The sequence below is a fragment of the Clupea harengus genome, chromosome 8 (assembly GCF_900700415.2).
Source record: "Clupea harengus chromosome 8, Ch_v2.0.2, whole genome shotgun sequence".
Lineage (NCBI taxonomy): Eukaryota > Metazoa > Chordata > Actinopteri > Clupeiformes > Clupeidae > Clupea > Clupea harengus.
Genome location: NC_045159.1, coordinates 16,162,386 through 16,186,907, shown reverse-complemented (window position 1 = coordinate 16,186,907; position 24,522 = coordinate 16,162,386). Strand labels below are relative to the sequence as shown.

General features: G+C 44.3%; 1 protein-coding gene across 32 annotated transcripts in view; it reads left to right on the top strand.

Moving 5' to 3' along the window:
• The window catches only part of dlg2 (discs, large homolog 2 (Drosophila)), a 185,016-nt gene that overhangs the window by 83,727 nt on the left and 76,767 nt on the right, over nucleotides 1-24,522 (top strand). The window contains exon 1 of one of the 32 annotated variants that reach the window (XM_031572127.2): nucleotides 3,696-3,990. The exons of 30 other annotated variants lie outside the window; for them this stretch is intronic. In XM_031572127.2, coding sequence (XP_031427987.1) covers nucleotides 3,913-3,990 — 78 coding nt within the window. In that variant the 5' untranslated portion in view covers nucleotides 3,696-3,912. Of the gene's footprint in view, nucleotides 1-3,695; nucleotides 3,991-24,522 lie in introns of those variants that run through there. One more of the 32 variants, XM_042708489.1, reaches the window with a different exon arrangement.

The window sequence follows — 24,522 nt, the reverse complement described above, 5'->3', positions numbered from 1 at the left end:
CCAGGCTACAGTGATGTGCTGCCATTGTTAGGACACGGCGTTCCTCACATGATGGCGAAGGCGAGCCGTAATCTGGATGGCCATGTGTGTGTGGAGGTGGAGTGCATGTTGTAATCGCACAGATGCAGCTCGTCATGCCCTTCTCCGCTAACAGGATTCCTGTGCTTGTATTATTATTATTTGATGCGTCATGAGCGCAGATGGACTATAGCAACATGACCACTGTGGTCTGTTCTACTGTGTTTGTTTGACGTGCACTTGTGCAATCAGAATCCACACCAGGCCCTGCTAGAGTAGTGCATTTAGAGGAGCGCTGAACTCTGACCTACAGAAGATCACATTTATTCTCAGTCTTAACTTCACAGTGGGATGATAGAAATAGTGATGAGGGCTTCAACAACAACAGGTTAGACAGAAGAATTCCTTTGGTGGACTGCACAGTTGTCAGCATTGCCTGCATCCCATGAGGAGCTTTCAGAGACTGTCACAGACTCTGAGGTCCTGAAGATGGCACAGTTGTTCAGTATGGTGCACATGGTATGGTATGGTAAACATCCCTCTTCCTTGGGATCAGGGTGCGTATCACACATGAAGGACACAAAGATGACCAAAGCGTAAAGCATAACAGCTCAACACTCTAGAAATGGATCGTGAAACCTGCAGTGCATCAGATAGAGGTAGTTAGCCCTCCATTGGAAGTGAGGCGACCTTGAGAATGAATGACATCAAGAATCAGACTGCTTGGCAGAAAAGGATGTGGATAAAGCACAAATGGTCAAGTCTAATGCCATAATCTGGGCTTCCACACACCAGAGACTCCCATTAAAGAGCTTCCATAGCAGGATTGCAAGGATGGGGAAGGAGGGGCATTACTTTTGTGAGCAAGGTTTTGGTTTGATGGGAAGATGTTGAAATGAAAATGAGAATTTTTACGAAATAATCTGAATATTGGTCAGTTATCTTTCTGTGCAACTACTCTTCATTTTGAGGTTAACCCATTCATTTCTGTGTCTGTGTATTGTCTAAGTTAGAAATGTTGTTTCAGTGAAACATCTGCAACTGCGGGGGTGAGCAATCTGTTCTAAAGAGCTGATGTATGAGTAACTTTCACAATACAAAAGTGTCTGCTTTTACAAGGACACGCCTGTAAAGTCGTGGCAATAAGGTATTGGTTGAAAAACTGTTCCTTTATAGCTTGTTGCCATACGGATGTGGCTCTGTCATGCATACTGCTCTTCGATGTGCACCTGTTGTATGCAGTCATATGTATACCCCTCTTTTAATAAAAAATATATATATATATATATATATTAGTGCTGTCAAACGATTAAAATATTTAATCGCGATTAATCGAATTTATGTCATAGTTAACTCAAAATTAATCGCGATTAATCGCAAATTTGTATCTATTCTAAATGTCCCTTCGTTTATTTATTTTTTTCATCATTTTATTTTCATTTTAATGCCCTTATCAACATGGAAAAGTGGATTGGCTTGCTTTTAGCAAATGTTTTATTTTATTGAAAACCAACATTGCCAAACAGGGCGGTACAAAATAAAATTAAAAAGTGCACATTTCAGGTAAACCAGGACTCAGCCTATAGTGCAGTTAAACCATGGCTTAATATTTTCTTTTTTTCAAGTTTGCTGGGAACATAGCAGTCAGGCCTCTTATTTCAGAAACAATGAACCGTAACAGTTAGGTAACCAATAAAAGGTAAGCCTACTACTTCTTTGCTTTCAGCCAGCTGCCTGTTGACATTTTCAGACAACAGTGAAGCTCGCTTCTTTTGCACAACACAACTTTTAAAAGTAAACTTTTAAAAGAAGCTTTTTAGCATCCATTTCACCGTATCGCGCTCACCATTCACTCAAACCGTAACGTTAGCCTACTACACCGTTTGCGAGGCCAAAAAGAACGTTAATCTAAAAAAATAAATATATATAATAATAATAAAAAAATGAACGACGTTAAAATGGGTTTGCGTTAACGCCGTTAATAACACGTTAAACTGACAGCACTTATATATATATATATTGAAGGATGGTTTAGTACTTTTGAAGATATCAGAGAACTGCTGGTTTTGTCCATTTATTAGCTATTCATAAAAATCGTTTTTGTTTTTCCCCGGCGAAGGGACTGGCTTTTTATTATCTCCTATCTCTAAGCAGTTTGTGTGTTTGTTTATGTATTAGGGCTGTAAAACAACAATACAACAATGGGGATTATAGTCCTTCACAAACAAGCATGTTTCAAATAAAAGGAGATTTACTTGACAGTGGCATAGTTGTTCCAGGGATCAGCTGACGTTATTAGATGGTGATTTGTTTGTAAGGGTTGACATCTCTGTTGTACGTACATATACCGCTGTGTTCTCCAGATTTAGTTGTTACTGGTGTGTTGCTGAATTTACTGTATATTTAGCACAGGATTCACCAGGTTTTCCAGGCCCTTGGTCCACATATCTGTTAAACCTTTGGATTAATGGGCTCAAATATCAAGACATGTCATGCTGTCCGGGGGATTTAAGTAATTCTTCCTTGATCACATCTTGCCCTTGCATTCTGTATATGCACAAGTGCACGCCAGATTTTGCCCGTGTTTCAGCTCTGTGTATCTTGAGCCCAGCACTGTTCTACGGCGACATGAGCTGTGTGATGACAAGAAAATGGAATACTGATGAGTGTTAGATTAGGTTTTTGTCGTAGCATTTCTTTGCAAAATCTTCAACATTTCCGGATGTGAGTCAAGATCAAGACACAGTAATCCAGTGAATCATTCTTCCCCACCACAAGAAGATCATTTATTTTTGCCAAATAGATGTAACTTGATTATGATTATGATTATTTTTCTCTGTAGACCGTACCGATTCTTCTGGATTATGATTATGATTATGATTTTTCTCTTTAGACAGTACCAATTCTTCTGGATTGCGTCTGTGCTCCTCATTTCCTCTGTGGCATTCAGTCAATGCTGCACACAGCCGAAGAGGTAGTAATAGCCTCAGCCATGGCCGTAAAAAAGTGCAAGATCAATGAAGTGAAGATCCTCCTCTATGTTGTCCTCGATGAAGTAATAAGCACCAGTGGCTCTTCCTGTACCCATTGTGCTGTTCTGGGTGAGAGAAGGAGAGACTGATTGCAGTCACCTGAGGATGCAGGTGTCAACGGGAGCAGATTGCCTCGGTAGCGCCATTGATTTCCCATAAGGGCAGCCTCCGCCTTAAATACGGTCAGGAGGTTGACACGTGTGGCTCAAGCAAGAGGTGGACTGAGTTTGAGGGGGTGATCCCTCTCGGATGATAATGCTTCATCCCGCCGGCTGGTCACACAGGCACCCCTCATGCACCGCAGACAGGGACTGGGTGGGAGGGTAATAGGTGACACGCCGCCTTCGCCCCTAACCCCCCCCCCCCCCGCCCGCCAGACAACCCCACCTCCCAACAATATGTAAATAGTATGAAGGAGGGCTGAGGTTCCATGCGAGACTAAGGAGAGAGAAAAAGAGATAGGTAGAGGCAGGGAGGGAGAGAGAGAGAAAGAGAGGGAGAGAGGGAGGGAGAGAGAGAGAGCAGGAGGGAGATGGAGGGAGGGACGGAGAGAGAGAAAGAGAGAGAGAGGGAGGGAGGGAGAGGGCGATGGAGTGGGAGGGAGGGAGAGAGATGGAGGGAGGGGGAGAGAGAGAGAGAGAGCAGCCCTGCTCCTTCTTGCACAGACACTCAGCCTCTCTCTGCTCTCAAGTCCCACTCACAGCTTCTCATTCCCACCTGCATTTGCCGCTCAGGATTACACTGCCGAGCACCAGACTGAGAAATAAGCTTTGGCAAACGCGAGCCTTGAATGGCTGGAGCGCATCGCTTTAATTTCATTTAATTTGTTTGTTGTTTTTTCACCCCGTCCTGTGAGCACGTAATGTTTGCCTCTATATGGTATGCTAAGAAGCTTGGGAGAAGGCTAATACAGAATGCTAGGAAAGCTAAAATGCAAAAGGTAAGTGTCTGATTGTATATTGTTTTCACTCTCCTGCTGTTTACTGTTAGAGATTGAACAGCTATTTACTTTTGTCATTCACATTACAGGCTAGTCACTCATTTTTTTTCTGTAGTGCTGACGTATGATCACTGAACTCAGTGCAGCCTTGCTGGTCTCAGGTTTTGGGCTACTGGCCACGTGTTTCATTGAGTAAATATTCAGGCTTGCATGCTGTGTCAAACAACCTCCGAATGAATCTTGTGCTTGTCTGCTCGCAAGGGTAAAAGAATACCAGTTGATCCTGTTCTTCTGACCTCATTGTCTGTGGCAGGTCTTTATCTTCCTCATTAAACTGTAGCTGATCCTCTTATCCTGTCCTTTGGGTTATATTTCTCCTTACGATATCTGACCTCTCTCCGCAAGTTTGCAGTACACCAGCCTACCAGCACTCTCCCCAGATGAGCCAGCCCTTGCCCAAGTTCCTCAGAGGCTCTTCTCTACCTGTTGTTTTTGAAAAGACATTTCTCAAAATGCTCTGTCTTAATGGAGCGTCATGGAGCAATGTTGAGAATATGTTTTCAAAGCTTTCGATGTTGTTGGAATAAGCATTCTCTCCTTTGCTTATTTCCCCCCTTAACTGCATCCATTTAAATTAGCCTACCATTTAGCAAATTTGCAGCAACAAGTTCCACTGTCATGTCCAGCAAGAATTTCCTATAGGCTGTTGCTTTGCCTTTTCAGTGTAGGTATCCGTGTTGGCCTGATTTCAGAAAGAAATGTACTGTGAGTGCATTCTTTTAGTGCATGGTTCAATTAAACCCCTTGCAGCAAGCCTACTGCCTAGCAACAGATGGCCTGGAGTTTTGGTGAGGGAATCCGGCGTCTTGCACTTGTTGTTGTGTAGAGTAGCTTAAAGGACGTATTGATCCAGGGAGGATGGGATGTGGAACCCCAAGGGCACACGTGAGATGCAGGGCATCCTGGCCTGTCCACATAGACAGCTGAGGGTGGACACTAGGAGTGCAGGCACACAGAGAGTAGCTGCACTGTGAATTATTCATGGCGTTTATTTACTGCTTAAGTATTGGTGGCAGATGTAGATATTAGGTATGGATGCATACAGACATGGGTAACTTTGTAACATTACAGGAATAACAATTAAAGGGGATTCGAATAGAATAGAATAGAAGATATTCAGTGGAATACAAAGGTTGTAAAATACAAGCACTTGATCCCAGACACCCAGACAGTGTATCCAAAGCACTTGATCCCAGACACCCAGACAGTGTATCCAAATGTGTAGACGTCACCCTGTTAACTTTTTAACAGTGACATCTGGAGCTGCTCACTAAACATCCCTTGATGGGCAGTGGGAGTTGACATTGAGGAGCCTGAAGATGTTCGAGTAGACCAGAATGATTACAGGAAAACAGAGATTCAGAGCTTTGTAAAACTGTCAAGGGGATAGGCTAAAGGCACATCTGCAGTACATGTTTGGAGGTATCCAGCCTGCTGATGCTTGAAGAGTACATTCAGTCACGCTCACTTTATATTTGTGCACATTTGTGAACATACAGTGTAGGTTTACACACCTGACAATGTCATGGACTCTGTTTTTATTTACAGTCGGCAAAATGCAGACTTACAAATGCAGATGCAAAAAAAAACACTCAAATCATTTGAAAGACTATCATATCTTTTCATTTTTTCAATGTAAGGCCATGCTCTATAATGCTCTATGATGTTGCACACAGCTTATAGATGAAAGTAATGTGTTTGAGTCAAAGCAATATGGCCAAAGTGGGAGCGTGGCTGTTTGGCCAGCACACTTTTGCACTTACTATAGCGTAGGCTCGCCAGCCCCAAACATTTTCCTCTGTCATCAGCCTTGGCGGCCTGGGCGCCTCCCACGCACGGCTCTGATCTGCTCTCTACCCAACGTGCTGTAACTGCACAGGGGCGACTGCCAAGGCTGGGGAGCCTGGTCAGGGCTGCTTACTGAGGTTTAAAGGGTTTGGTGGTTAAATCACTGTGAAGATGTCGGACAGGGATGCTGACTAATGGGACCCTGCAAGAAGATGGATTGATTATTGATTGAATCTTCGACTGCGTGACTTGTTGGTTCTGTTTTGGCCGAGTCTAATGAGAGAATAAAGCCTTTAGCCTCCCATGTGAACTTTGCCAGTACGTCACACATCAGATGCATGCATTGGTCAAAACAAGCAGAAATGCTCGTCTACAACCCCCCAATCCCCCCACCCCACCTCCTACCTAAGCGGTACTGAGGATGTTCTTGGCAACATGTCATGTGTTGCAGCCCATTTTGAAGGAGACCTTGACAGCATTCTACAAGGAACAATACGGATGCTCTTGAGTCTCTGCTGGGAGGCTGTCTGCACTTAATGTGTCATTGGAGAGAAGGAACCGACTGAAAGGGAATACAAATCATCTTTACCACAGTGCCTTCGTGGACAGATGAGGCCATAATAAACAACAGTGCTAGTTTTAATTACATTTATAAGTTTACAAGCCCATAATGTTCTCTGGGCCTTTCTTCAACTGCTTGATTGGACTGCTGATGCTAAACAAGATTGACATGCCATCCGCACAAAGTGTTCTGTGTCTTGCAGGTTAAACAGGTAAATACTGGTTCCCTGGTAGTTGTATGAAGCTGTTAATTTAGATCAAGATGCTTAGTACATCATTATTACAGAAACCATGAAGCGGTCTTAGAGGTACACTTTTTCGTGTCCATGTTCATTTTCGGCGTTCATTGCAGGGTATTTCTGTATGAGTATTCCACTGACCCTTAAGCCCCCCCTCTGTGAATTGTATAACTTTACAAACTCTGGCTCTCGTCGGGCCAAATGTTATTAAATCTTGCTCCGCCGAGACTATCCCCCATTTGTCTTTCCCATTTGCCTTCATCAGGTTTATCGCATTGCAATGACTTTTTAAATTGGTTTTCTCGAAAAGGATCCTATCACACTGATTTATTTAACAAAACCGAGCCATCCGCATTGTTCCCCGGCATTTATATTATGATAGGGCCCTCCTTTGTGCTCACAAAATGAGGCCTGCACATTAATGGAATGATGAAGCCCTTTTTTGATTTATGCCCCCAATTTGTGATTCAGCAGCGTGTGTTCAAACGTCCAGAGCTGCACTTCAAATAGAGGGATCGGTGCCTGTCACAAAGCTAAAGATTTTCATGGGATTAATGTAACCAAAATATGCATACTAGACACTTTCCCATATCAGTGTTCACCTTTCAATTATCGAAATAGAAAATGGGAACAGAATCAGGTGTCTTTATTTGCATGGACATTAATTGCATCATAGAAATGTTTTTAAACTGCAGTGGGTGTTAGTTGTTCTGACTCTGAGAAGTTTCTCTGCAGACAGCTGTTAGGAAGTCTGGCTAGTAGTTATCTTTTGGAGTACTGGCACGAACACTGTTATTATTTGTTTTACTTTGAGAGAATATAAAGCTCGTCAGCCTATGTTTGGTCTGTGGTTTCTGTACGGCTTGATTGCGTAGCCGTGTTTGTTAAAACACCTACTGTGAAGGCGTGCAACCACGCAGCTCGCTTCAGCGTGTCGTTAATTTGTGCCTCAGCGGTCCTCCTGCTTACTCGAAAGCGTTACTCATGGCGCGCATGTGGGCTGCAAACCACAATGAATAGTGCAAGTTTTATGACCTGCCAGCGTTTCCACGGAGCCGATGCACGGGCAGAGAAAGAAGTGTGGTGAAATATGACGCCCACAAAGCTCATTGAAAGCTTGACTGAGCTTAACTGCGTCTGCAAACGTTGCCACAGGCTGATCTGCTGAAGAGGACGGGGCGCGGTGTATGTGTATGTGGGGCTATGGAGAATACGAGCTTCATTATTAAACGGCTCTGTTCGAATTCGAGGTTGGAGGTGCGGTGCGGTGCGTGGGAGCTGTTGTAGCGCTCCAAGAGCACGACTGAGTGTTAGTCTGAGCTCTGTACGTGGCCGCTGGTGGCCTCACTCCTCTCTCCCAGAATAGTGCTGCTTCATAGGTTAGTGCAGGGGCAGCTAAGGGGATACGTGATACCACTGCTCCTTTTAAAGAAAATTATTTGTCATTACCCAAGTGCACTGTGTCATCCGTTCTATTTCATGGTGCGAAATGGTCTGACAATCATAGCCAACAAATCTTCCATTCCAGCTACCCTTGAAAGCAGAAGATCTTTCCCGTTGCCCTACCTGAGATTGTAAATGTTTGTGAGATCCATTGCAGTTTCGAGTGTGTGCAGATAATGCAACATTGTCATGCTCTAAATGGCTTTTGCTCAGTATTGCGTCATTGGTGTTGCAGTCAGATAGGTCAACTGCTGGTCTTAACCTAAATGCATATTACATCAATACATTGAGTTTTTCTACAGTATTTAGCATTCTGACCGTTTGATTTAAATTAGTTGTATTAGTGGATACCAGGGTTGCTATGTCCAGATTTAAAAGGTAAAGCAACTGATGGAGATATTTTCCAAACACTGTTAATGACTTAAGAACATAATAATAAAGTGCCTTGTATTATTAATTACCTTATATGAATCATGTGCTTATGAAAGCAGGAACGTGGCTTTTCTGTGTGTGTTTGTGTAACTTAGATTATTAGGTGCCACTTAGTCTGCATATGTACAAGAGCATGTTTAGACCAGAGGTGATAAGAAGGGTCGAACTGTGCTTCTTCCGACCTTGCAAAACTTCCATCCTTGCCTCGGACATCAGAAATCCACCACGTGGTTATCCCTGCTGAACACTCAACTTCTGTCTATATAAACCTTGTGCGATGTGTTTAATATTGCTTCACTTTCAGCCTTGTGCTGGGAGCAGGATGGTCCACCCCAAACCACAGAACTGAATAGTGTATAGTCTGGTCAAAAAACATGCTTCAAAAAGTGTCATATTGCTGCATACGGTCTCTTTAAAGTCCTCCCCAGTTGGAGTCCACTGGTTTAGTGTGCTTATTAGCACAGAATAGAAGTAAATGTAAATGATAAAATCAGATTAATCCATGCATGAACTGGTTAAAACCAGTGTAGGACTTAAACTGCGAAAGTACCACCTCTGTGTTTGATTTACTGGGCTGTAGATGTATGAATGCCCCCTGTCTTCACATTCATATATTAAGGCTATAAAACCTGTCAGCTTTAAATGAACGGTCTCCATAGCTGGGGCTTGAGGGAGACGAGCTCTATGAAACCACGAAAGCAGTCTTGGAGGTAGATAATCAACAGCAGTTCGATCATGGTATCCTAAACAGAAGTGAATCCACTAAAAGTAAATCTTCAAAATATTGGAAACATCTTTCACCCATGACCCTGTTCTGTTGCCGTTCTGAATTTATCCCTGAATATTCTCAACGTCGGTGCCAAATGAGGAGGAGAGGGAATAGATAGTGTGAGACTTCAGAGAGCCGGAGGAAGACAAATCCCTCCGCTAGCAGCCCTTAAATGAGTGTGCTAATATTTAACGCGCAGGGCTATTCCCACTGGCGCCTCTCTCCATTACTCCAGCGCCAGCCTGCAGACGGCTTGTCAGCCTGGGTGGAAATGTGATTGCTCCAGTGTAGCAGTGTTGGGAGTAGACAGGCGAGTGACAAGTGGGCAGAATGTGTGTGTGTGTGTGTGTGTGTGTGTGTGTGTGTGTGTGTGTGTGTGTGTGTGTGTGTAGGTTGTCTGTGAATGCATGTAAGAACACCAAATTAATCATTTCTCAATAAGCTACAGGGACGTCATGCTTTCTTTTTTTTAAATATGACATTTCAGCATAATTGTGTTGAGCCAGTGGGCTCTAACTAGCATCATGTTAATTACATAGTTTTCAACAGCAGGGTGAGGTTCGGCATTTCATCTGTGCTCATTAATTCTGTACTCCAGGTTGTCATTGATATTTGATTCTCTGCTGACAATCAATAAGCATCATCAGTACACTGACCAGTGGCCTACTGGATTGTGCAGCCTATAGACCTCTGATAATGAATTACAAAACATGGCCATCTTTTGCCCATATTGAGTTCATGTGAAAGCGATTTTCTAGATTTTATGGGAATATAACGTTTAACAACATAAGGATTTTGAATAATCGCACCAACCAAACTCTGTTGGTCACAAAGTCATCCCATTTGCTCCCATTTTACCCTTACCTACAGTGGATCCTGTGATCTAAGACGCTGTTAAGAGGGTAAACTGAGACTTTTGTTACATGGGAGCTAACCAAAGCTAACTACTCAGAGCACACTTAGGACGTCACTTTTCTGGAGAAAATAAGAAGGAGTTTGCCTTTGGCCAGCCACTGTAAGGAAGTTTTAGGTTTCAGATTTACATTGATATGATGCCAGTTGCCAGTATATTGCCTCTTGTCATTGTCATGATTTTTGTTAGTTACCTACTTAGGGACAGTTATTTCATTAATGTTAGCTCACAACGTGACAGTTACCAGGCAACACTTTTGTTGTTCATTTGTTTTTATTATATATATTGTTTTTATTTGTTATATTTGTTATCCATGATCATTGGAAAAATGGAAATACAGGAGACGCTTCCCAGACTGGTGATGTCCGAAGTATGTGCTGAGTAGTTAGCCGCGGTTAGCTCCCATGTAGCAAAAATCTCAGTTTACCCTCTTAATGGCATGAAGTATCACAGGATCCACAACAAATCAGACAATTCAAGTACGTATGTAGGGCAAAAAGGGAGCATCAGAAGTACTGACAGTTTGGTTGGTGCAATTGTTCCACATCCTCATGTTATTGTCCCATACAGAAAATTGCTTTGACACAGAAGTCCATAATGGACCACAAAAGGACAACACATCCTTAGAGGTCTATTGAGGGCTGTGTGAGAGCAGCTCTAATGCTGCCTGGGGATACCTGACCAAAGATCTTCAAAAGGAAGCCGGGGTTGGCTTGAAAAGGCCACATTATCAAATGCATCTGTATGTGTGCTTCAAGTCCTCTGTTGCGTTTCAAAGAACTTATGAGCATCCTATTTAGCTGCAACAGCTGCAGAACTGTGGAACACCACTGAGTCCTGAAGGGCAGATAAAGGGAACTCTAAACTGATTTATTATTCAATTATATGTATTTATTATTCATTTGTATTGTTAATTTTGTTTTGTTGCAGTAGTGTGCTTCAATGCTGTATCACCTCATGCACTATTACTGTGGATAGGTTTTGAACTGGATTAAATAGCAGCCAAGGAATAGCCATATTCTCGTACTTCAAGCAGGTTTAGACAGGACCAGGTAATGTGCAAACCACAGTGTGCGTTAAGTTACTTGGTTCTCTGAAACGCAGTAGGACTATCAGGTAGCTAGAGAGTCACATGTTCAAGACAGCTCTTTAGACTCACTAATGGTTATGGCCATGGTCAAAGTGATGAACTAGACCTGTTTTAAAGGGGAGGTCCTCAATTCTAATACAATACAGTTTTTGTCAAATTCAGCGAATTACTTCTCATGGTCCTCTAGATGTGCATTCTATGGGCACCTATAAAAAGCTTCAGCCAATCAACACGTTGCTTCAAGAGCCTGGAAAAAGAGGGTTGTAATTTGATTGGCTGTTGAGCTCAAACATCAACAACTTCTCGCCAGAATTGTGGACCACCTTTAGGGAAGCTAATGGTGCAGTATCAAGGCAAATGGCAGGCGCACAATAGGCTGACCACCCACATGGCGGATCTTGCCAGCATGATCTCAGTGCTACATTGCTGTATGCAGTCTGCATTCATGAGAACAAGCAAGGCCACACAGGTCAACCGCTTTTGAAATAACATTTCTCTACTCCTGACAGAGCCTCTGGGTCGTATCAGAACATCGCCATCGGCAACCAGTGCTTTTCACACTGCTAGTTATGGAGTCCTAATAGACTTCAACAGAAGCTATTAAGCTAACCTTTCAAATTAATGCTCTCTGTCAAATGTTGTGTAGTGGGATAACCCACAATGAGGCCTCAATTTTAAGCAGGTTTGATGTGTATGGTAATTATTAACAATTAGTTTTTCATTTGTGAAATTTTGAGAGCCGTCCTTATTCTCTACAGCTGTACCAAGTGTTCATAGGACCTGATTATGCTCCACTCCTCCCTACAGTTGGTGAAGCTTACAACTTGAAAATATATTTAAACATATTTGAATGTATGCAAATAACCTGCTATACTATTATTCGCATAATTTCCTCTCCCCTCGCTGCCAGCCAGCCATTACTTGGTCTGACTGTCTGACTCAGACGCATGGCTGACAGGACTTGATATGGCAGATGAGGAGTGTCATTTCACCATTTCATCCCCTGGTGAGCTCAGAGAACTTGCCATACTCCTCCTTCTTCCTCCCTCTGCCTGTCACCCCCCAACCCCCCACCCCTCCCTTCCTGTCATCATACCTCCCAGGTTCTTCGTCTGCAGGAAGGCAGAGCTAACTCCATCCATAATATATGGAGTCGGGGGGTGGTGAAGTTGAGTTATAGAGCAGAACATGTTCTATGTGTGACGAGATAAACATCACAGCTGTATAAACGTTTAAGGTGTACAGGGAGCCTTTAAGTGAAATCCGTCGCGCATCGGTGGCCAGTGGTTAGGGAGAGAGAGAGCGAGAGAAATAGAGAGAGCAAGAGAGATGGAGAGCGGGTAGACGTTTGGAGATAGGCAGAGCGGGGCCTCCCTGCTTCCATATGCCGAGCACGAGAGGCAGTCTGCCCGCAAACCGCAACCACTTATTTCAGCTGAGAGGGAGAAAGGCTGCTCTCTTATCTGTGGCCGTCCAGGGCAGGATAATCCTCAAACCACACAATGTAGAGGGAAAGAGCACTGCAGCTCCCGGGCAAGCGGACATCTTGCCTGTGTCGGGCAAAAAAAAACTCCAACAATACCATTGGTAACACACCAATGCACTTGGGGGAAACTCTCAACACAGTGACTCACAGAGCTGTTCGCCAGAGAAGTCCCTCGACATGCAGCAGTTAGGAGGAAAGGGTACATGCTGCTGCTGTTAGCATGGCAACAACTCATTATTAAAGGGACACGTGGAGCAAGGACAGCAAAAAAACATAAAGGAACCAAAAATACAGCAGAATACACAAGAAGCCAGTAATGTGAAGTGGCAGCCATTATCTTATTTCCAATGCGCAGCTCTAGGTGCTCATGTCACTGCTCTCACTGATTGCTCTAATCAGGCTGCTAGAAAGATTTCCTCGGTTATTCCAGAAAGGAAATCTCATTTCACTCCAAACCTTTTTTTTTCCAGTTTTCTTTGATTTCCCCCCTGGGGGACCAGGTTTAGCTTGATTGGTTGTTTGTCTTATTTTTGGTTTGTTCAGTTTTTTTAATGAGTTTCTACTCTCTCTCTCTCTCTCTCACTCTCTTAACCTTGCCCTTTGACGAGGATTGCTGGCGTCAGTAGGCATTGTGTAATGCTGTGGTGTGACACACCATTCAGTTGCGTAGCTGGCCGGCTTGGTGGGCGGGTGCGTGTGCTGTGGTGTGGTGTGCCAGTGGCCTGCTCCATCAGACCATTGATCGGCTCTAATCTAGTTTTGGCCACCCCACAGAACAGAGCTCCCTCTGGCATTAATTATGTTACCCTGCGATTTACATCAGAGGACTGCCCCCGCCTAATCAAATCTGATTTACCTCGGACCAGCGTGGCCGTCTCTCCCTATCAGATATATTGAATATATGTCACTGGTGTTCCTCATTCCCCCCCGCGGCCGCTCTCCGTGCGCAGGGCGCAGTTGAGATACTGATACAGTGCGGGCCCATCCGCCCATGCCAGGCAGTGGTGGAGAAGCTGGAGCACACTGCAGCAGCACGACTTAGCCCTCGAGAGCACATGCCACACACTGACAGGGAAGACTGACCAACTCACTGACTGACTGACTGACTGAAGGATGAAGAAACCTGGCAACCCAGCACTCGCTGTTTCACTCAGTTGGGAGTTAAATCCCTTCCGAAGAGTCTAAAGTTCTGTCTGCTCTCAGGCCAGAGTTGGGAGCCTCTCAAAGCCCTTGGACCAGGGGGCTTTTGCCTCTGGTTTTTGCTGTCTTCTGCGGGTGAGTCATCTTCAGACACCCAGTGGGAATCCTGCTGGGTTCTGTCTGTCGACTGTGAGCACTGACTTTTCCGCGACTGCCTAACGATGAACTACAGGCTGGTGGCAAACGGAACTTTGCGGGATAAGTTCCACCGGGGGAGCGCGCCCAACCTGTTGGCTCTACCGCAAGAGGATGGGCCTCGACCCCTGCGCAAACGGCTCTCCATGGAGGTGCTGAAGGGTCGCACCCCAGATCTGGACCCCATGAATTGGCCCTCGCTGCTCACCATCTGCAAGTGGAAGCAGAGTTTGACAGAGCGGCTGCTTAAGAGGCAGCGCAGCAGTTTCCACAAGGTGAGCGTTGGGAGTGGTGTCCTCTGGAAAGGAGGCTCCTGGGGCTTTATTTGACCTCATGGGTAGTGCCCTTTGTCCCTCGTATATGGCTGGGCGACATATTGAATCAATTCGATTAATTCGACTTGTTGTTTTTGAATGATGTGAAAAATCAAAATGAGTGCTTCCTCTACTGTCACTCAAACGCCTGAGCCAGTATTCAGTAGACAAAGTTTCTTCCTGTCACTGAACAATTATATTTGTCTGTCGTTGAACTGGCCCTCATTAGTCATGTTAGAGTGGTTTCCTGTTTTCTGTGTTGTCACCCAGTAAACCGTAGATTAACAGCAACCAAATTACACTTGGGGTCGAGCAATGTCGGTGTATTTAATCGTTAGTGGTAAAAAACCTAAAGTCACACTAGGAACAAAGATTACACATCACAAACACGGGTAATTGATGGGTGTTTAACTATGTTGACCAACATAACCTAGGTCTAATGTGTATGTCGACTACTGTAAAACTGTAACTGTAACCTGTCATCTTGTGGCGCTCCCATCATTTGACTGTTTTGTTTTGCGTTGCGTGTCGTTCCACCTGTCATTTGACTGTGCAGATCAAATCTGTGGAACTGATTAATATGGTAAATTGTTCAGTCTGGGAGAAATCTATAAAACAGTTTGGCTACTTTTTAGTGCTCCCCATTACCATTATAACATTGTATTTCGAAATGCGGTGATTGTAACATCTTGTAGCCTATGTAAAGATTTAGCAATACAGTCAAAATCAAAACTGAAACCATCTTTATGATTGTTCACATTGGAAATTGTATTCTGTTAGCACCGTAGTTGTCAGGTCATTGCCACCTTGTGACCTTTCTTGATATTGCTGGTTGTAAATACTAAAACCTGTATGTGTAGCCTAGGGCGGGGCCATATATGGCCCTAGTTAATGGAAAATATATAGTCTTAATGAAGAAAACTATTTCTGAACCATGTTTTGTCTTGAGTTCATGTAGACAGAATTTTTTTTAATTAAAATTGTGAATCTAGAATCAAATTTTTTTGCAATATGTCCCAGCCCTATGAGTTTTGATTAGCACACGGTTTTGCGGTACTTGCAAAGTCTTCTTCTCTTTATTACATTTTACATTTACATTTAGTCATTTAGCAGACGCTTTTGTCCAAAGCGACGTACAAGGGAGAGAACAGTCAAGCTAAGAGCAATAAAAAGCATGGTGTAACAATAAATACTACTTTACATGAGAATTAGAAAAACAACGACCTAGAAAAAAGGAAAAAGAAGTGCAGGAATGTAACTGCTGAAGTGCAAGTTAAGCGCTAGTCAGGTGCCAGTTAGGAGGGGAGGTGCTCTCTGAAGAGTTGGGTCTTCAAAAGCTTCTTGAAGGTAGAGAGGGACGCCCCTGCTCTGGTAGTACTAGGCAGTTCGTTCCACCAACGTGGAACTACAAATGAAAATAGTCTGGATTGCCGTGCTTGCACGGACGGCAGTGCCAAACGACGCTCACTAGACGAGCGCAGCATCCTGGGTGTAACATTTGCCCTTACAAGAGCATTTAGGTAGGTGGGAGCAGAACCAGTAAGCACTCTGTAGGCAAGCATAAGTGACTTAAACTTAATGCGAGCAGTTACTGGCAGCCAGTGGAGCTCGATGAGTAGCGGGGTGACGTGTGCCCTTTTCGGTTGGTTGAACACCAGACGCGCCGCCGCGTTCTGGATCATCTGTAGTGGTTTCACCACGCAAGCCGGCAGGCCCGTTAGGAGGGCGTTGCAGTAGTCAAGGCGGGAGCTCACCAAGGTTTGCACCAGCAGCTGGGTGGCATACTGGGTTAGGTACGGCCTGATTTTGCGGATGTTGTATAGCACAAAGCGGCACGACCTGGAGACAGAGGCGATGTGGGCCGTGAAGGTCAGTTGGTCATCAATAATGACCCCGAGGTTTCTTGCTGTTTTGGATGGAGCAAGAGATAAAGAGTCAGTATTGATCTTGATGTTGTGGTGGATGACCTGTTTGGCTGGGAAGACCATCAGTTCCGTTTTGGCCAGGTTCAGCTGAAGGTGGTGATTTTTCATCCATGTGGATATATCAGCGAGACAGTCCGAGATCCGCGCCGAGACCGTGGTGTCCTCAGGAGGGAAAGACAGAAACAGTTGAGTATCATCGGCATAACAGTGGTAGGAAAAACCATGCGAGCGGATGATAGGGCCCAACGAGGTGGTGTAAATGGCAAAGAGAAGTGGTCCCATCACCGAGCCTTGGGGCACCCCAGTGGTGAGGCGGTGAGGTACAGACAGCTGACCTTGCCATGACACGTTGAACGAGCTCCCAGTGAGGTAGGATTCAAACCAGGAGTGCGCATTGCCAGAAATGCCCATACCTGACAGTATGGACAGAAGGATGCGGTGGTTGACTGTATCAAACGCAGCTGATAAGTCAAGCAGGACGAGAGCCGAGGATTGAGCTGCTGCTCTAGCTGTTTTTAAGGCCTCCATTACAGACAACAGGGCTGTTTCGGTGGAGTGACCGCTTTTGAATCCAGACTGGTTCGGATCGAGGAGATTGTTCTTTGACAGGAACTCGGTGACCTGTTTGGAAGCTGCCCTCTCAATGGTTTTAGATAGGAGCGTGAGAAGTGAGACCGGTCGATAGTTTTCCACCTGAGTGGGATCGAGAGACGGCTTCTTGAGCAGCGGCGTTACCCGAGCCACATTGAAAAGAGAAGGAAATGTTCCAGAGTTAAATGAAGCATTAATCACCTGTGTTATTGCCGGTAAGACGGCAGGCGATATGGCTTGAAGGATGTTGGATGGGATGGGGTCCAGCGGGCATGTAGTTGGACGGCTACCTGTTAGGATTTTGGAGACCTCACTCTCGCTGAGAGGGATGAAAGAAGGAAAAGATGAGCTATTGACGGTTGCGCCCTTAGGGGAGGGGGACAGTTGGTCGAACTGTTTCCCGATGGCTGCCACTTTCTCTGTGAAAAAGGAAGCAAAGTTATCAGCAGTGAGGTTAGTAGCTGGGGGGGGAGGAGGAGGGTAGAGCAGAGTTTTGAAGGTGGAGAATAGTTTCCGAGCGTCAGTTGCACCGTTGATTTTGTCATTGAAAAAAGTCTTCTTAGCAGCAGTGATGCTGGATGAGAAGGAGGCCAGCAGAGTCTGGTAGCTTGCAAGATCGTCCAGTGCGGCAGATTTGTGCCACTTTCTCTCTTTATGGCATGTAATGTTGCATACAACCTTTTGTTGACCTCACTCAAACTCTCTCTGTGCTGATTTGTTATTAGGTAATAGTGGGAGGGCACAAAAGGCTTTTACTGGCTCTGGTACCTTCCTAGTTGTGATTTTGACTGATGTATTGAGTGGGTTTCATCATTTAGAATTTTGAGTTGCGCATTGTGTCTGGCGTTTGGCCAAAGCATAGTCTATGGCTTCTGCTGGTAGAGGCAGTGTAGTTGTAGATGTAGATGCAGAAACATGGCTATACATTTGATGTTTATATTTTGATGGATTGATGTTTTGATGGATTGATGAATTGATCCTCATATGGAGTGTGGGTTTATAAAGCTACAACCATAGGTGCTATTAAGATAATAAAGTGTGGGATTTATTCAACACCATCTGTACAGTCAAGAAGCAGCATACCCTATATTCAGATAATATGATTATACTCTAGTGCTGCATACCAGGACCTTATTTGTGTGTGTGTGTGTGTGTGTGTGTGTGTGTGTGTGTGTGTGTGTGTGTGTGTGTGTGTGTGTGTGTGTGTGTGTGTGTGTGTGTGTGTGTGTGTGTGTGTGTGTGTGTGTGTGTGTGTGTGTGTGTGTGATTGAGTGAGTGAGTATGGAATGTATATATTTGTTATGTCGAGCAAAGAGCTTCACATGGGTGAAACAATTAGCTGTGATGACGGACTGGTGAGATGACACATCCTCAGGCACCGACACATGTTAAAGACAGGTCAAAGGCCAACAAGGTGCTCCATCTGACACTTAAGTGTGTGTGCATGTGCGTGGGTGTGTGTGTGTGGGTGTGTGTGTGCGTGTGTGTGTCAATCACACTCATTGTTACAGTCAGAAGTGCAGCTTCAGGGGTGTGACCCTGTCTCCTCCAGCTCTTCTGCACACGGCACTAATCAGCCATGACATCACTGGAGCATTCAGTCAGCTCACCTTTGCCTCCACTCATTAAATAGTTATCAGCCCTCCGTTTGGCATTCAGCTCTTTAAATACCATCCTGTTTCAGAGCGCTGCCTACCTCAGTATAATGAAATGACTAAGTCCCCTGGTGAAAGAGTTGATTTCCTCCTGCATTGGTTAATTCATAATTCCGGGGCCTCAACTGGCAATTGACTTCTGGGCTGGGTCACCGGAGCTGTCAGAAGGAGAGGAATTTTGATTTCCCACAATCCCCCAGGTGTTGAAAATGTGTTAAGTGTGCCAGTCACGACTGACAGGGATCCAAATGAAGTGCACTACATACTGCACAGGCCAACGGTTACTTTTAGTATTGGTCTTTATATGGAATCTTTTCATTTTCTTTTCTTTTTTCAGTTTTATTTTTCCCTTTTTTTCTTCTCTTCTGTGTCCTGTGTCTGCACACTGTTGCACACTCCCTGCTGAGCTGATTCTAAGATGAGATTTAAGCACCACCATGTGGTTTGTTCAGTGCATCACAAGCACCAGTGGTCATCTACTGAGAGTACCCACATCCTGTTGTTGGAGAGGCACAAAGATGCATTTCCTCCTTCATGCCTGATGGCTAATCTATGTCCACTGAGGGCTAATGTATGTCCACTGAGGGCTAATGTTTGTCCACTGAGGGCTAATGTATGTCTCATGTAGGTCCATTAGAAACTGTGCAGAAAAATAGCTCTGCACTACTTCACTGAACATCGAAACAATCTTTATGTTTCAGGCAGAGATGGCTGCATTCTATCTTTTTTACTCTCCTTCTCTATCTACTCTCTCTTGCTTTTCTGTCTGTATATACTTTCTCTTCTCTTCTCTTCTCTTCTTTTCTCCTCTCCCTTTCTCTTCTTCCTGTCCTTGTCCCTGTCTCTAGTTCTCAAATTATCTATCTCTCTCTCCCTCTTCCTCTGTTGATATATTCTCTCTCTCTCTCTCTCCCTCTTCCTCTGTTGATATATTCTCTCTCTCTCTCTCTCTCTCCCTCCCTCTTCCTCTGTTGATATATTCTCTCTCCCTCTCCTCCTGTTGATATATTCTCCCTCTCTCTCTCTCTCTCTCCCTCTCCCTCTGTTGATATATTCTCTCTCTCTCTCCCTCTCCTTCTGTTGATATATTCTCCCTCTCTCTCTCTCTCTCTCCCTCTCCTTCTGTTGATATATTCTCCCTCTCTCTCTCTCTCTCTCCCTCTCCCTCTGTTGATATATTCTCTGTTCTCTGACTTTATTGAGTTGGAGGGGGTCTTAGTGCTGTGTAATGGATCTGCACTCAAGCATTAAATCACTCATCAGGATTTGACAGACTCAGTTACCTAGTTGACATTTCTGACAGAGGTCGAGTGTGTGTGTGTGTGTCTGTGTGTGTGTGTGTTTGGGTGATAAGGATGAGAAGAGCATTCTATCTTTTTTTGCTGACCTAATCTCAGCCCAGCGTTGCAGCCATTTTGGGGCTCGACGTGAGCTTGTCTCTGTGCTCTGGGCCACTGGCATTCACAACCGTGTGAAGCTGAGGTACTGCACTGCCATGCCGGACCTGTACAATAAGGGGCGCTGGGCATGGACCGATCACATCCATAGTACAGCAAACACACATCCAGGATCTATTCACTCCTCGCTCTACTCATTGGCCCTCTAGCTGTCTGATCTCTGTGTGTGAGTGTGTGTGTGTGTGTGTGTGAGTGTGTGTGTGTGTGTGTGTGTGTGTGTGTGTGTGTGTGTGTGTGTGTGTGTGTGTGTGTGTGTGTGTGTGTGTACACAGTCCTGGCCCTGTCAATGGGAAACAAACAAAGTGGCTCGGACGGAGCCTTAAACAATTCCAACCAATTTGTGGAAATTTTGATACCACAGACGGACAGGTTATCAGAATATCAATCAGGAAACAAGGCTTTATTCTTAACAATGGTGAGCACCAAGGGAAGAGAGTATGACTTCACATAAAGATTCACCAGCTTCTCTGATTAGACAAGAAAAGGTCTGAGTTTAAGTATCCTCAAGTAAGCATCCTATTTATTTGCACCAGGAGACAAATATATCTTTGCAAAGATGTAAAATGAAACAATCACTCCTCAATCTTTCAGGCATACACTAAGCTACTAAAGACATCAGACCCTAGATTAGAGGACTCATTGCTGCCAGAATTAGAATAAAGCACATTGATTTTGGAGATTCATGGTGAACTCTGATTCTAGCTATTAGACACATATGAATATAAGATACGATACATTATAAATAATGAATCTGCCTCAAAAACTCTTTCACAATCAGTACACTGCTTTAGGAGCACAGGAGGGAGGGGTGTAATGTGACCTCTGACTGTTGAGCTCAAATATCAACCACCTTTCGCCAGTGGCGTAACATAGTTACGACGGGCCCAGGTGCAGGCTATTATGACGTGCCCTAGTCAATGGCGTAAGGCAGTGGTTGTAGCCACCGCCACGCCCCCTCCCCCTGCGCACATATTCAGCCTATAACACTTAAAACTGAAATTGTCGGGGTAGTTCACTAACCGCCGCCACGCCCCCTCCCCCCGCGCACATATTCAGCCTATAAGACTTGCAACTGTCATGGTAGTATTTTTGGCAATGCGACTTGGCTATTCAGACTATTTACATTGGCATAAATATGTCTATGGGCCCCGGCTACGGGCCCCCTACACCCACGAGCCCAGGTGCAACCGCCATTACCTTCAAGTAGTGTTTTAAGCCCTCAAGAAGCCTAACTATCAACAGCCTTTCGCCATTACCTTCAAGTAGTGTTTTAAGCCCTCAAGAAGCCTAACTATCAACAGCCTTTCACCATTACCTTCAAGTAGTGTTTTAAGCCCTCAAGAAGCCTAACTATCAACAGCCTTTCGCCATTACCTTCAGGTAGTGTTTTAAGCCCTCAAGAAGCAGAACTCAAGCCTCATGTTCCATCACCAGGGTGTTTCTGAGTCACCACTGATTCTGCTCAAGAGGCATGATGGAAATTGATATTACCATTAATTTATATACTTACATTGCATTGCAAGCATGTTCTCCTGTGTGTGTGTGTGTGTGTGTGTGTGTGTGTGTGCCATGTGTATTGATAGTCTTGGTACACCTTTGTTTAAAGCCCCTAGCAGACATCCCCCCCTGCCCCAGGTGGAGGAATACACATCAATTGTCCACCATTTTGGGCCTGTGTGTGTTCCTCCATAGGAAGATCCCCTCCCACTCACATGCCCCCTTCCCCACATTGACCTGTAACAAACCAATGCTGACCCATGTAACCTCCCATGACTGACTAGTATTTAACCTGTAACACTGTGAAGCTCTTTAGTCTTTTGCCTGCCTCTACCTGATGTTGGAATTGACTCCCTGCAGGAGTACCTTGAAATACACCTCCAGAAATCGTTATTCGCCTCGTGGTCTTTTGTCTAAAAGAGTGTCGGCCTGGTTATTCCCGTCAGGCATTAGAACCACTCAGTGCCCACAGAGATTCTGGGAGTGTGTGTGTGTGTGTGTGTTTGTGTGTGTGTGTGTTTGTGTGTGTGTGTGTGTGTGTGTGTGTGTGTGTGTGTGTTTGTGTGATACAAAAGGAAATGGGATGAGGCTGCACTCTGTGTTTTAAAGTACTTTTCTGAAGAGCGCTGGGTCCTGTTATTTTTACAGTAGATGTTAGCTAATTTCATTCATCTTTCAGTAATAAATCACTCACAAAAGCATCATATGAAGCTGATGAGATAAACCTGATTATACATGTAAATTCATATGAAGCTGATGAGATAAACCTGATTATACATGTAAATTCATATGAAGCTGATGAGATAAGCCTGAGTATACATATATATTCATCTGAGGCTGATGAGATAAACATGTTTATCCATATGTTGACGTGATGTAGCAGTTTGTCCCCTGCTGAGCTTCAGTGTGTATCTGTGTTTTGGGTGTTTGCAGCTGTGTATGTGTGTGAGTGAGTGAGTGAGTTAGTGAGAGTGCGTGTGTGTGTGTGTGTGTGTGTGTGTGTGTGTGTGTGTGTGTGTGTGTGTGTGTGTGTGTGAGAGTGAGTGTTTATCAGACAGGGACCAGAGTGATTCTGAGCTCTGTAATGATGACGTACTGCAGAGTGAACAGCAGGCGGAGCGGAGCCTTGATTACAGCCTTGAGTGTTGGTCACATGGGGCAGGAAGGGGGGGGGGGGGGGGGGGGGGTTGGGAGCAGAGAGGATTTCTCCTCAGCACTCTGACATTGTAGCGTTAGCACAGCATCCTCATATCAACAGATGTCTGCTGAATTACAGCCTTTACTGTTGGGCCAAATGGCATCACAGAATAGTACCCTGGGAATATATCAGGTTTTACACTGTCACGGTGCAAATGATAGGCTGCAAAATAAATGTAAGGGACATTACACAGTTATAGGTGATGTTATTAAAGGCAAGAGATGAAGAGATGAACACCTGGAGGCACCTCATAAATTGTTAGTGGTAAGTCCACCATGGTGGCCTTGGGTCACAGTAGGAGGTGTGACGTTGTTTGCATAGAGACCCTTATGATTGAGAAGGATGTGTCATACTGATTCAGGGCCCAGTTGAATACTGAGTGATGTTTTTTAACTTATCACAGTGATCACTTCTACTTCAGCTATTATTTTGTACAATGTGCCTTATTCTCATATAGGTCATATAGCTTTCTGTCATCCTGTGTCTCAATTTTGCATGTTCAAATACTGGTCAGTATGTCATCGCATATAAAATGCTTACTTGTGATACTCCTCATATAGTGTTTGGTTACATAACAGAGCCCGTGTCAGCTTTCAACTTCCAACTACGTCATTCATAAAGTAATTTTCCAAGCTCAATGTATTCCTCTTTAAGTGTCATGTCTGGTACATACTATACTGTCTCTTATTCAGGTGTGACAGATAAAAGCTCTCATTGTTTGCTACATGAAGAAAACAAAAACAAGACGACACCTCTTCATCTCATTGAGATCGCACACATTTTAGAATCCTTCAAGTGTTGCCATGGATACCTTGAGCACAGCTGCTTGTTTGAGTGGCTCTGTTTGTCATCCTGCCGTTTCCAGTGAGAGCCCTTATTTCGATGGGGGTGGGGGGCGCACTGGCCAGTTTTTTACTCCCAGCACAGGGCATCTCTCCGCCTGAAATTTAATCTACACAATGTGTGAATGACCGGGCTGCCTAGAATGATATTGCTGAGCAAAATCAGTCATTTAGGAAAAAAAACATTAAAAAAAATCATTGTTTAAAAAAATTAAGAAGTTTTCATGCATTTTCATGAGATGCAATTTCTGCTGGTGTGTGTTTCTCCTTGTTTTCCTGGTGTTGCTGCTGTTGGTAGCCAGTGGTGTGGTAGCATGCTGTGCCTGTGATGTGTCCTGGCTCTCGTGAGAACTCTGTTTGCTCCTACTGGCCCTCAGGTAGACAGCAGGGACGACACGTCACAGGAGTTTAATTTAATTTAATTTAATTTAATTTAATTTAATTTAACCCAAGCCCACTCTGAAAACATCTGCCTGGAGGCTCAGGAGAGATCTGCCTTGTGCTGGGTCCCTCACTGATCCATCCCACACACCCGCCAGGCCAGTCTGCCCACTGCCCACACTCACTCACACCTCCACAGCATAGCTGCCCGTCTCAGACACAGGGGAGATGTTTAGGGGGGGTAGATTACATGGCTGAAGAATTTCCATAAAAAAATATGACAGCTTGTAGAAAAAATAACATATATGATAACAGTTATTTAACTGTATAGGGCCTAGTCAGATAACATGTCCTAACTAAGGTTAAATAACATATATGATATATTACTATAGTTATTTAACTGTATAGGGCCTAGTGAGATAACATATCATAACTAAGGTTAAATAACATATATGATATATGACTATAATTATTTAACTGTATAGGGCCTAGTGAGATAACATATCCTAACTAAGGTTAAATAACATATATGATATATGACTATAGTTATTTAACT